Source organism: Dipodomys spectabilis, unplaced genomic scaffold (assembly GCF_019054845.1).
Source record: "Dipodomys spectabilis isolate Male_0828 unplaced genomic scaffold, ASM1905484v1 ptg000019l, whole genome shotgun sequence".
Lineage (NCBI taxonomy): Eukaryota > Metazoa > Chordata > Mammalia > Rodentia > Heteromyidae > Dipodomys > Dipodomys spectabilis.
This window is the reverse complement of record NW_024870696.1, coordinates 27,157,244-27,171,164: the sequence shown is the minus strand read 5'-3', so window position 1 is coordinate 27,171,164 and position 13,921 is coordinate 27,157,244. Positions and strand designations below refer to the sequence as shown.

The following is a 13,921-nucleotide window of genomic DNA, read 5'->3' as shown; positions in this document are numbered from 1 at the left end:
TTAAAAATCATTACAGAAGATAATACATCTGCTCATGTGGCATTCTATTCTAATGATAAAAATCATATACATTGTAAGACTAAAGAACACAGGTGGAGACATTCATTCAACCGGAAAAACAACAGTAAAAGCAAACAGGAGTTAGTAGCAAACTGTTAAGTGACTGTTGGCTATAACCAGGGATGACACAAAGCACAAGTTAGCTATATAAAATTCCCCATCTCCAAGTCTGAAAGTTATTATGAGGCTTACGACTCAAACAGAAGAGTCCAGAAACCAACTATGTTCACATGACTAAAGACTTGGTTTTCTTTCCTTCTCTTGAAAGCTATCCTAATTCATTGTCAACCAATGCATCAGAAAGACCAACTGTAACAGAAGTCACGTTATATTTGCTTAGATCATGAATAAGCACCACAATTCATATCCTGTTTTTCTTAAGCTCTTAACCCCAAGGCAAACAACTTGTTTTAACTGCTCTTTCATCTAATATTTGTCACTACCCTGTATTATTCCAATTCATTCATGACTCAGGAAAGACAAAAACAAAACAAACCAACATTCTTACCATTATTATTTATTGGAAAATAAATCACAAGAAATGTCCTGTATTTTAAAGACAGCACAATAGGACTTGCTTTAAACAAGAGGGTGTCAAACCACTGTTAAGTGGTGTTAAGAGTTAGTAAGATTTTAAAGTATAAATTCTTTCTAGTTTACGTACTGGTGCATGCAATCATTAATAATGGACCTTTCGAGATGTACGTTGTACATACCTTAAAGGTGAGGCTGAAAGTAGTGGGAGGAACGGAAGTGAGGCTGGAGCTCTGTTGTGCAGCCTCCCTCTTGGGGAGGGGCAGAGTGCTGGGCAAGGGGACCTGAAAAGGCAGGCGACAGGTAGGTATCACGCTAGCTGTGCTATGTATGGACGCCCACTAAGGAGAGGGCGGCCACAAGGCTGTGGTTTTCAGCAGAGTCAACAGGGATACTAATTTACACCATCTGTGGCACGACAGAATGACCTACAGTTAATAATTAGGGTAAAGTTACAAAGAGAAACACCTGAGGTGATGCTTCTCACATTTAACATGTGTGTGACTCACCCAAGACTGCTGCTAAAATGTTAAATTTTTGATTATGCTTGTCAGGGTTAAGACTTGAAATCAGGTGGGTCTAACAAGCTCCCAGGTGATGATGCTATTGCACGTCCAAGTGCCAAGTGTGTAGCAAGGCTCTAAGGAATACTATTTCACCATATATGGGGAATTCATAGGTTCTACCATGAGTACTTAATCTGGAAATACATGATATTTATCTCTTCGTTGAAATGCCACCTTCTGAGAGCTATTTTTAAGAACAAAAGTAATTCTTGGAGTATAGATTATTATCCTTATGTCTTTACAACAAGTATTGTTCTACTAGTATACTAATTAATAACAACAATTATGGGAAACCCACTCACTGCCCATACATATGTTTTCCCCCTTTTCCCTCTATTATCTTGGAATTTTATTGCTTCTGTTTATCTGTTTTTGGTTTACCCAGCTGTTCAGGAAAAAAAAATGCTTGAGTTTTTTAAAATGATCATTCTGAGATACTATGGACTAGCTCATAGAGAGCTTTCACAGCCTGGATTACTTAATGTAGGTTTCTTTTAAGTATCTTAATTATGCTCTATTATAATAAAAAATGCCACTTGTTTTTAAATCTCCAGGAAAACAAAAACAGGAAATGGGTAATACTATTCCATAAGTATCAATTAAGACAGTGAGAAAAAACTGTATTAAGCATCAGTAACAGAAATAAACTGAAGTATAACTTAGTTAAGAAAACAAAAATTTATGTATAAAGTTGAAAAGAAAAAAACTTCAAAAGGACTTAAATTTTTCCTATGTGAGACTTTTGACTATTACAGTAAGTCCAGAATCCCTGCAACATACGGCATAAAGCAAAACTGAAATAACTCTATGATGTTCCATGACCCAAACTTAACAGTTCTATCTCCAAATATATCCCAAGTATGCTGCTAATAATTAAACTACAGACTATTTACATGAGACTGGGTCTTGTTCCTCTGGTTGTTTTCAATGTATAAGCCATGCATTTACAGAACATGCACAAACTATTAAAATGATCATGTGTTCATCCTCAAGACAAAATTTTAAAGGTTCTGGGAATTTTTTTTCTTCTATACTCACGTTTTTTTTTTTTTTTTTGGGGGGGGGGGGGGAGGGATTGGTTGTGGGGCTTGAATTCAGGCCTAAGCATCATCCTTGAGCTTTTCTGCTCAAAGCTAGCACTCTATCACCTGAGCCAAAACTCTACTTCTAGCCTTTTGTGGTAAATTGGAGAAGAGTCTCATGGAATTTCTTGCCTGGGCTGGCTTCAAACCATGATCCTCAGATCTCTCTCAGCCTCCTGAATAGTTAGGATTACAGGCATGAGACATCAGTGTCTGGCTACCCCCACATTTTAATAAATATTATTTCAGATGGTTGAGAGAAGAAGCATCATATACTTTTTTTTTTTTGCGAACTGAATGTGCTACAAGTATTTGATTTTTTTTTTGGTCAGTCATGGAGCTTGAACTCTGGGCGTGGGCGCTGTCCCTCAGCTCTTCAGCTCAAGGCGAGTGCTCTACCACTTGAGCTACAGCGCCACTTCCGGTTTTCTTGGAGATCGGAGTCTCACGGTCTTTCCTGCCTGGGCTGGCTTTGAACCGTGATCCTCAGATCTCAGCCTCCTGAGTAGCTAGGATTATAGGCGTGAGCCACCGGCGCCCAGCTAAATATTTGATATTTTTAAAATGAGCAAATTATACTTAATTTTTACTATTTCAGTATCTAGATAATCTAGGAATTGATATTAGTATTTAAAATGAAGGGACATCTTCTATTTCCTAGGTTTTCTACCACACAAGGAGTTAACAAAAAATATTCAAGCCACTCTCAAAAAGATATTTGGGAGGCCTAGTTTGACACATCAAAATTTAGTATCAAAAACTGGACGAAATGTGACAGCTCTTTTGCTCTTAACACTATGAGAAAGTATCACTCATTCTTCTCCATTCCATTAAGTCTTTCCACTGGAGCTCCAAAATTGGATTACATGTACATCACTTTTCTAAAATTCCATATACTTGCTATTAGAGGAAACAGCATGGGGAAAAATGCAAGGCCAAAGTTAAGATAATTATATTCAAAATGATAAAGTTCTTTGTGAAAAACCTTACAATATGTACATGTAAAAGATACTTTTGAAAATTAGTATTTTAAGTTTAGTCTCATAGCTTTTGAATAGAGGTTTGTATTTCAAAGATCAGCTGACAATATATCACTGCAACATTTTTCTTCTAAAGGAGAGCTGCACGTAAATTACTTCTAAAGTGCAGTTCTTAAGTTATACTGTTATTAACATTTTTCAGTTTACAACGTTTCTATCAGTGAGCTGGACAAAATGATAAATTATCTTAACTATTCTTCTTTTGGTACTAGTCCTGGGGCTTGAACTAAGGGCTGAGCACTGTCCCTGAGCTTCTGTGCTCAAGGCTAGTGCTCTAGCACTTGAGACCCAATTCCATTTCTGGCTTTTTGGCGGTTAATTGGAGGTAAGGGTCCAACCTCCTGAGTAGCTAGGATAACCAGTATGAGCCAACTGTATGAGACTGGCTGTATAGCTTTTACCATAAACTTCAACTATAGCATGTTTACTCTGGGAGACTGGGGTTCAATTTACAATAAGATTCAACACCACCTAATATGAGAGTATTTGAGTTTGGAAGTGGTTTTAGATACTTCATTATAGCTCAACATAACGTATACATATATAATTGTACACATTATAGCTCAATTTTCATAGCAGCAATGTTGGCAAAGACATAAACTGAAAAAGAAATAATAGCATCTTTGGAAAGCTGACTATTTCAAGGAAAAATAAAAGTTTACTTTGCCTGGGACATGCTCAAGAGGTATAGCAATTTTCTCATAAGCAGGCCTTACGTTCAATCACCAATACTGCTTCAAAACAAGGCCTATTTTTGATTATTGTTATGACTTATATATAATACAATGCTTACAGAAACAAACTTACTATCAGTATTTCCCTGGTAAGTCAAATATTGGTCATAATAGTAGTAAAAGATCTGAGGTAACTTCAAGATTCCTAGCCAAACTTGTCAAAATCTCAAGTGATTACTTACATTATTAACCAAAGTGTCCTCCATCTTTGTACTATTAGTAGCCACAGTAGTAGGCAGAGAAGAAGAAGGTGTAGTATAATCTGTTACAGACTCCTGTGGAAGAAGAGTAAGAGAAAAAAAAAGAACCTTTTTACAAAGTGAATAAATAAAACATTTTTAGTGATAGCCCTAACAGTAAAATTGTTTCGGAAGAAAGCAGTGGAGGGCAAATAGTTAAGACTTCGTTTAAAACTAAATTCTCAAACAGCAGTGGTGATATATTCACATGCTGAATAACTTTATTACTGAGCCTTTTCATATTTAAAAAATGCACTGCATAGTACTAGGAGGTCATTAATAGTACCAAATATTTATTTTCATGTTAAATATTTTATGCATTTCCCATACTTATCTATAGGTTATACATTTTGAATTATATGAATTCAGGCTGGACGACAGAGAAAATTGTTCAAATGATATGAGATCAAATCTATATTCCTTCTCATGACTGTATGTACTGAACACAAGATGGCAAACAGAAATTTGCCTCAATAAATACAGTAGTCCTGTTGGTATCTATGGCAAACTAGTTTCAGGACCCCTAGACATCAAAATTTGTGGAAGCTTAAGTTGCTTATATAAAATTGGATAGGATTTGCAAAATGTTAGGTGATACGCAAAATTAACAGGACTTAAGAAACAAAGAACTTCTGCTCATCTGGTCCAACCACTACTAAATATCCCCATGCTGCTGATCACATGTATGGTGTATAACATGTGAACACTGTTATATGTTATAGACTGTGATAGACAATTTGCTCCAGGAAAGTTAGAATGAACTTGTGACTTTAACTGAGCATCATTATTCCACAATACTGTGAAATTCGGGAAATTATGTAATCACTTAATAACAAACCAACAAAAAAGAACCTCGGTGAAGGTAGGGAGGGATGATAAGGGGAAAACAATGGAGGGAGGGTAACAACGTTCAATAGGAAGTGTACTCATTACCTTGCTCATGTAACTGTAACCCTCTGTATAGTATCTTTACAATAAAAAAATAAAATAAAAAAAAATTGGATAGGATTTGGATATAACATATGCACACATTCAAGTACACCTTCAATAAATCTCTACAGATTACCAGTGACGCCTGATACACATACTCACACACACACTCACACTCAGAATACACTTAGTTGCACTATTTCGTTTAGGAGATAGTTAAGGGCAGAGGATATATCTCAGTGGTTGAGTCCTTGTTCAATACAGATCCAAGTTTTGTTTGCAGGGGTGGGGAGGGGTGATTGTGATATGCAGCTGGTTGAATTCATGGATGGTGAGCTTACAGATGAGGGCAGACCATATATTAAAAGACATCTATCTTTATTCAATTTGGCCCTTAAATCCAATCAACATTTAGTGTTTAACCAAAGAAATGTAATGGTTCCACTCATGAAAGACAACTGGCCCAGGGTCCAAGCACCACAACCAAGGAAAAAAAAAAAAAAAAAGAGAAGACAGACAACTGGCTGTATGGTAGTTGGTAGTTACTATAAACTGGCCATTTTCCTCACTTTTAGCAAAATAAAAAGCAGCTTAGAGCCATTCTAGCAAAGCCTACAAACCTAACAAAAAAGATTCCCATTTCATGTAGACATTTTCCAATTGAAGCAACTCAGTACAAAAGAATTTCTACAAAAATTTACTACCAACAATTATATATTACAGATGGACACCATGGAAATCTACTTTGTATCCAGGCGCTGGTGGCTCATGCTACTCAGCAGGCTAAGACAGGAGGACATGAGGATCCTTGTTCAAAGATAGCTTAGGCAAACATATCTCAGACTCTCATGTCTAACTACCAGCAAAAGAGCGAGGCCTGAGTTTAAGAGCAACTACTATGATGGCCCCCTTCCCCACCCAAAGGAAGAACATCTACTTGGCAGAATAACTCAGAGGCTCCATGCTTATCTGCCTCAGCAAAAAAAGTACACTGCTGCTATTCTGGTTTATTTTAGACATAGCCTGTACATCAAGTGAACTGGTAATCCGCACATGAACCTTACCTTTGCATTGGCACTGTATTCTGCAGATGACACAGAGATCATTGTTCCGATTTCAGTAGACATCTCAGAGACTGCTTTGGTTTCCTTTGTTGAAACAGGATCTGTGCTTCTGACTGTGGGAGAGCTGGGCTTCTCTTGCCCTTCTGGCTCCACCTGTTGGGCGTCTTTTACTTTTCTATTTTTGAGTGACCTTTCCTTTCCAATGGGACCAGGTTTATGTTCTTTGTTTTCTATGAGATTCAAATCTGGAAGCTAAAATCAATGTTTATAAGATGGACCACCATGTGAAACATTTATTAAAAACCCAATTTGATTTTAAAATGGTTTGCTTTCTATAAGTGCAGTGCAGTGATTTTCCTGCAGTGATCGTAAGATTATGTTTACCTTCTGGGCTTTGATAGGTCCTGCCCGTGGCGGTTTCTGCCGCTGCTCTTTAGGCTCAGGTATCTTTTCAGATTTTTCAGGAAGCACAGGGACTACTTCATTTTCACCACCATTTGAAGCTGGAGCACCAAACTGAATCGTGTCAATTCCAATTTCAACGCTACTCTCTTGATTATTCTTTGTCCCCTATTGTAAGAATATTTAAAATCTGTTATCAAAGCAATGTTCAGATTGGATTGAAAATGGTTTATGTAATACTACCATATAAAACAGTACAGCAGAAGTTTAATTTGAATATTAACTGACATCAATTGGCATTTTAGGGGAACGTTTCCTGAAGCACTCTTGGCTTGTAATAGAAAACAAATTATGAAAACTAGGAAAAAAATTTAATGTGTAAAGGCCTAGATCTTGTAAGTGTGGTGATGAGTGAATCATAGCTTAAATCGTTTCATCCCTTAAAAACAACTGTAAAAGCAACAAGTACACAAAGATACTATGAAACAGACAAAACTGTGAAGAAAAGCAAGCAAGGAATACCAGTGCCACTTAGATCTTGGAAAGCAAAATCAATTCAACAAGTTACTGAGTACAGTCTTTGTGCTAGGCAATGTAATTTGGATTCAAGTGATTGAGAGACAAAACAAAAATCTCTAAAGAGTGTTGTTAGTTCCTGAGGAGAACAGGAATGAAATCCATAGGAAGTGTTTCAGAAAAAAAACACATCTACCATAAACAAATCCAAAAAGAGCCATGAGAATGGAGTACAGCAGCATTAGTGACAGAGGTGGATGGCATGGGGCTTCATTACAGATTAAACCAGGCACAAAGTGCAACTACAGTTTTGGCCTATGACTACTCTTGAACTTAATGTGATTAGACGCTACATTGCAGTCTAGCAGTTTCGCTTTACATTCACTTTCAAATATAGGCAAACGTTGATCTAAGTTTCAATAAAAATGTCCTTTTCTTCTGGTCAATGTGGAAATCCTACAATCAGGTAAATATAAACTTATTAGTATTAAGAATAACATGCTGGGCTGGGAATGTGGCTTAGTGGTAGAGTGCTTGCCTAGCATGCATGAAACCCTGGGTTCAACTCCTCAGTATCACATGAACACAAAATGTCAAAAGTGGCGCTGTGGTTCAAGTGGTAGAGTGCTAGCCTTGAGCAAAAGCATCTCAGCGACAGTGCCCGGGCCCTGAGTTCAAGCCCCAGGACTGGCAACAAAAAAAGAAAAAAGGAGTAACATACTGTAGTATATTCATGACTGTGAAAACCTCTGTACAAAATAATTAAGACCTCATTCATAAACAGAAAAAGGTTTAGCAACTATTAAGACAATTTTTTAAGAGCACCATAACCATTGAAATAAAAAATGCCTATAAAATACAGAACACAAATAATGACTCTACTTCATTAGAGTCATTCAAAAGAGTACCGTTGAAAATGCTTTCTACCTTGTGAAATGTCAACTCTGATTTGGAAGTTCAACTATTTTTTTCTATTAAGAACAAAAGACAAAAAAATCATCTTCTGATCATAAAGATGAACAAAAAAATTGTGGAGGAAAAAAATGAGGAACTTCCAAAACGTGTAGGTCCCATATGGACTAAAGGTCAGGACAGAAACATCCCACACCGTAACGCTGCACATGTCTACAAGAAACATCTGTGGAAAAACAACACTCCAATATATCCTTCCACCAGCACAGATGAGCTGAAGGTGTGTTTAAGGAACAGTCTCTAGGATTAATGTAACAACAAAAGTATGAAAGTTCCTGAACAGTAAATCCAGTGATTTGATACTGGTTGTGCAGAGTTCTCTAAAAAAGTTTAATACCGAAAGAGGCCTACTCTGGACCAGCTATATCTGAAAACCGGAGTGGCAGGTGAGGTGGCATCAAGATTTTTTCCCATGCATTTGAAAAACGTTTTTTATTGTTATTATAAAGGTGATGGACAGAGCGGCTCCTGTTACACAGGTGAGATAAAAAGTACATTTCTTTTTGAACGTTATCCCTTCCCCTTGCCTTCTCCCAGTTTTTCCCTCCCATCCCCCCCCCCCCCCCAAGTTGTAGTTCGTCTTCAAGTGTCTAGTGAATATCACTGCTGACATTTGTTCACCCTGTGTTCCACAACTTCTGGGGAACAGAGACAGATAAGACAAAAGGAAAACAACAACACACAGCAACGAAGGTAAAAAAAACTTCATCATTTTGATGGTATTTTATATGATCAAATACACATAGATATTGTGCCTGAGAACAACTTCCTCTGGTCTCACTGTATGTGAATGTCTCAAGACGTGTGTAATTTATCAAGCTGCAGTTTTTTGTTTTTAAACCATCCAGTGTGTCTGCTGATTTCCAGGCACATTCTGGCTATCAAAAATGAGGGAAACCATGTAACCTATGTTTCTCTGGGTCTGGCTTACTTCGCTCAACAATGCTATAGAGAGGAAACAAAATCTTAAATCTTTCTTCATCCTTCATCTACTGGCCTATTCTGCTGTGCTCTGTGTTCTTTTATTTTGTCAGTTGTGGGACCTGAACTCTGGGCCTGGGCGCTGTTCCTCAGCTCTTCAGCTCAAGGCTACTGCTCTATCACTGGAGCCACAGTATCACTTCAGGCCTATTCTGCTTACCTGGTGCAAGGCAAGCACTCTACCATTGAGTCACCTTCCCAGCCCCTCCTGTTTTACTCTTATAATGACAATGTGTTCTTAAGAAGATGTACTCAAGATAACTGACTTTTGTTTTTGGTCAGTTCTTGGGCTTGAACTCTGGGCTGGGCACGGTTCCTCAGCTCTACAGCTCAAGGCTAGTGCTCTGCCACTTGAGCCATAGCAGCACTTCCTGTTTTCTGAGTGGTTTATTGAAGGTAAGAGTCTCATGGACTTTCATGCCAGGGCTGGCTTTGAACTGTGATCCTCAGATCTCAGCCTCCAGAGTAGCTAGGATTATAGGCGTGAGCCACTGGTGCCTGGCGATAACTGATTTTTGGGGGGTCCAGTTGTGGGGCCTGAACTCTGGGCCTGAGTGCTATCCCTCAGCTCTTCAGCTCAAGGCTAGCACTCTACTACTTGAGCCACAGCGCCACTTCCGGCTTTTTTCTTTTTGCTTATGTGGTGCTGAGGAATCGAACCCAGGGCCTCAGGCATGCAAGGCAAGCGCTCTACCACTGAGCCACCTTCCCAGGCCGCGACAACTGATTTTTAAAAAATAAGTACCATAGTGTTTATGAAAGTCCCATGTTTCTAGGTAATAGTCTCATGGGACTCATGAGGCTGTGGGTACTGTGGTACCCATGGCCCATCACTGATGTCTTTACCAAAATGTTATGTAGTTTATGATTGTACTACTAAGTCTCCAGTGAACTCCATATGGGTGCCTCAATCCAGTGACTTTATCACATGACTTCTATCAGCAGCAGCATTTGACATACTTCATCTATTCCTTCTTAGATAAACTCATCTTTCTCTTTAAAGAGAAAATGTGGCTTTTAGGATACTTACCCAATCACAGAAGTTCTATGTCTCCTATGCCTGAGGTGGAAAACCCCCAACACTGATGTTTTGATTCTCTTTCTGAACTACTTTCATAATCATTGTTTTTTGGTGGTCTCATCCAACTCTACAAATTCCCATTCCCAGACTGATTATTCCTTCTGTACTACTTTGTTTCTTTGCCACTAATTAGCATAGCTTCCCACCTCTTCCAAATGCCATTATGTCCATTCCTACCTCTGCTGAAGTAGCTGATCCAAATGATGTTAAGGGTTTATTCCATGCACTGACTGTAGGTGGCTGCAGCGGACTAATTGGACCTACTGAAAGAAAGAAAGAAAGAAAGAAAGAATGTGGCCTTTAAAATTTAAAAGTGAATAATCTCCATTCCTTTTAACACTTCTTTCTGGTAATAGCAGTCAGGCAGTTAAAAAAAAAAAAAGACTGTCACACATAAAGTTGTTCTTAAAAGCAAAAGTAAGTTCCTTGGCCAAGTTAATTATACGGACTGAAAAAGCTCAGCACTTCCATGCCGCTATCCACCCCACAATTCCGGGTTGCACTTACATTTCTTAGAGATGTCATTTAGCACAGCTGGAGGGGCCACTTTATTATCCCATAATTCAGCTGTAAGAGTGTTATGTGATTGTGGGGTCTGAATGGATTTTCCTGGAGCTACATAATCTGTGCCACTGGATGTTTGAGCTGAAGGTAACCGAATTGAAGGTGGTGGTTGTTTTGCAGACGGTGTTGAGGCTTGTAGTGGGCTCTGAATTGGTTTCTGGGTCTGTGCCTGAGTTGGGGCTGGAGCAGTTGGGGCTGGGGCTGGAGCTGGGGAAGGGGATGCAGCCGCGGCTGGTGGAAGTGGGACTGAGGTGGTGGGGGCTGAAGCTGGGGAGGTTGGGGCTGAAATGGTTGGTACAGATGGGGTTGGCACTGAGGTTGGAGGTGAAGCTGACGTTGGGGCTAGGGCTGAAGCAAGGATAGGAACTGAGGATGAGGCAAGAACTGAAACAGAGATTGTGGCTGGAGCTGAGGAAGGGACAGGGGTTGGAGCAGGGGCTGAAGCTGGAGGTGAGGAAGAGGCTGTGGATGTAGGTGAAGTGGAGGTTACTGGAGCTGAAGCTGAGGTTGGAATAGGAGCTGAGGTTGAATTTAGAACCGGAGCTGGGGCTGAAGCTGGAACTAGAACTGAAGGAGATGCTAGAACTGGAGCTATGGTTGAGGCTGGGGCAGAAGCTGAGGGTGGAGTCAGAACGGAAACTGAAGTTGAGATTGGGGCTGGAGCTGTGGCTGCAGCCGAGGCAGGAGACTGGATTTGCTGGGTCCCTGTAGCCTGCTTTTTGGCAAATCTTGGAGGAAGCTTGGAAGTCTGATTTCTTCCTTTGTCACTTGTATTCTTTTTGTTCCAGACCTGTAAAATTGGTGGGAATCATTTAGGTCAACTATATAGCTAAAAGTAACAGTTCATGCATATAGTATTTAAAAGATCTTTTTACTAGCTTGTATTAGATACTCATTGTTAAGGTTGCTAATAAGAATCCAAGATAATATCCACAAATATACACCATGTATTTCAGCGTTTACTCTAAATTCTGAGATAAAGGACGTTTGTAATAAATTTGGCATTAAAACTTGACTTGGGATGAAATAGTTTACAATATCTTTAACTCACTTTAGCCACAAAAACATAAACTTCAGAGTATGGCTGGTGTTTTACTACAGAGTACATGAACTATTCTTAACTTTAAATTCCCTCACTTCTGAAAGTATCTGAATCTAAGGGCTAGGAATTCAATTGACTCAAATATGTACTTAAATAGCTATGCATTTATTATTATTATTTTTGCTGGTCCTGGGAGTGGTCTCTGAGCTGCTCCTTTTGCTCAAGGCTAGCACTCTACCACTTCAGCCACTGTGCCACTTTAAGAGACTCAAGACTTTCATGCCTGGGCTGATTGATTTTCAAATCTCAGCCTTTTCATTAGCTAGGATTACAGGCATGAGCCAATACCACCCAGCTAAGCTGTATATTTGAATAAGCTAAATTAGATTAAATGGGAACTTTTATATACTAAGAATCTATAGTTTTAATAGTAGCTCATGGCATTTGTGTTTAGATTTCCAAGGCCATCAGAAATTATCTCATCATATAGCAAATAAATACACCTAGTTTATGAGTTTAAACTATGAATATAGAAATCACTCAAAACTTGTAATAAACACAAAAACCTGAATCCTTTGTATAATATTCTTTAAACAATAATCTACATAACTAACAACTGATAAAGCTTTAAACCTGTATGACTTGTTCTTCCTTCTTCCGGCGTTCCTCATCCTGTAAACGTTTTTGTTGTTTCTTAGATACCACTTCAGTAAAACCATCATCATTTAAATTTGACTGGGGATCTTCAACCACTGTGACTTCAGGATGATCATCAATTATAACAACACCTGCCAGTAGGAAAAGCAATTTAATACTTTACTCATGTTAAATGAAGTAGAAATGTTTGTCCAGTAGCTAAAATAAAAGCAAGAGGTCTAGTTCTCATCATTTTGGGGTATAATAATGTACCCTCTACCTTGTAAGATGGGTGGCAATTCATTAGTACGATTTAGAAAGTTTCAGAATTATGAAAAATTCATTAAGTCCTAAAACTATATGCTTTCAATAATATTTTGGTTTTTCCTTACTTAAGCAATAAAAGTTAATGTCTAGGAAAATAAATTAAACAAAACACCCCAAACACAAATTATTACACGACTTAACTCTTAAACATCAGATGTAAAAATTTTTTCAGTGCTTTGCCACATTTACATCTTACCATTCTAAGAGGTAGCTTATTCCTTTTTACAAAGGATAAATAAGCTCTAAGAAGCTGATTTACTTTAAAGGTAAGGTGGCTACCCATATAAATTTTAATGCTTGTGTTTACAAGGACCCCCATATAATTTGTAGTTGTTAAAATGTCACTATAAAGTGGCACAGATGTACAAGAATTAAAATCAACTTAATGGCGGTAAACTGATTGGGGGTGGTGGTGACTCAAATATTTGAGTCTTTGCCTGCTTAGCAGGCTAGAAGATGAGTTCATCTCTTAGTAACACACACACACATATCACATAAAACCAAAAAAAATTGAATCCGGATAAATAGTATTTCAAATAAAATCAGCTTAATTTAACAGATATGATTTTTTTTTTTCCTGGTTGTGGGGCTTGAACTCTGGGCATGGGCGCTATCCCTCAGTTCAAGACGAGTGCTCTACCCCTCTTGAGCCACAGCTCCACTTCCACTTTCCTAGTGGTTTATTGGAGGTTAGAGTCTCAAGGACTTTCCTGCCTGGGCTGGGCTTTGAACCATGATCCTCAGATCTCAGCCTCCTGAGTAGCTAGGATTATAGGATTACAGGTGTGAGCCACTGGCTAACAGATATGATTTTGACTATAGATTTAATTATATAATCCAAGAGATTTGCCTTTTTTGGGTTTTTGTTTTGTTTTATGCTGCTCTTAGGCTTGGATTCAGGGCCTGGGCACTGTCCCTGAGCTTTTTTAGCTCAAGGTTAGTGCTCTATCACTTTAAGCCACAGCTCCCCTTCGGATTTTAAGGTGGTTAACTGGAGTCTAACAGGGTTTTCCTGCCTGAGCTGGCTTTGAACTGCGGAAGTTCAGACCTCAGCCTCCTGAGTATCTAGGATTACATCAATAAGCCACTGGCAATGATTTCTCAAGAATTTCCATGCTTTTTTGGTAAACATACTGAACACTCACATTCAG

The 13,921-nt window shown here is 38.6% G+C and overlaps 1 protein-coding gene across 8 annotated transcripts in view; it reads right to left on the bottom strand.

Annotated features, from left to right (window-relative positions):
• Prrc2c (proline rich coiled-coil 2C) overlaps nucleotides 1-13,921 on the bottom strand; it is a 74,756-nt gene that overhangs the window by 16,198 nt on the left and 44,637 nt on the right. For all 8 annotated transcript variants that reach the window (XM_042674258.1, XM_042674262.1, XM_042674257.1 and 5 more), the window contains exons 18-24: nucleotides 12,441-12,595; nucleotides 10,709-11,555; nucleotides 10,379-10,464; nucleotides 6,634-6,819; nucleotides 6,250-6,501; nucleotides 4,199-4,291; nucleotides 777-878 (exon numbers count right to left, since the gene is read on the bottom strand). In XM_042674258.1, coding sequence (XP_042530192.1) covers nucleotides 777-878; nucleotides 4,199-4,291; nucleotides 6,250-6,501; nucleotides 6,634-6,819; nucleotides 10,379-10,464; nucleotides 10,709-11,555; nucleotides 12,441-12,595 — 1,721 coding nt within the window. The remainder of the gene's footprint in view (nucleotides 1-776; nucleotides 879-4,198; nucleotides 4,292-6,249; nucleotides 6,502-6,633; nucleotides 6,820-10,378; nucleotides 10,465-10,708; nucleotides 11,556-12,440; nucleotides 12,596-13,921) is intronic.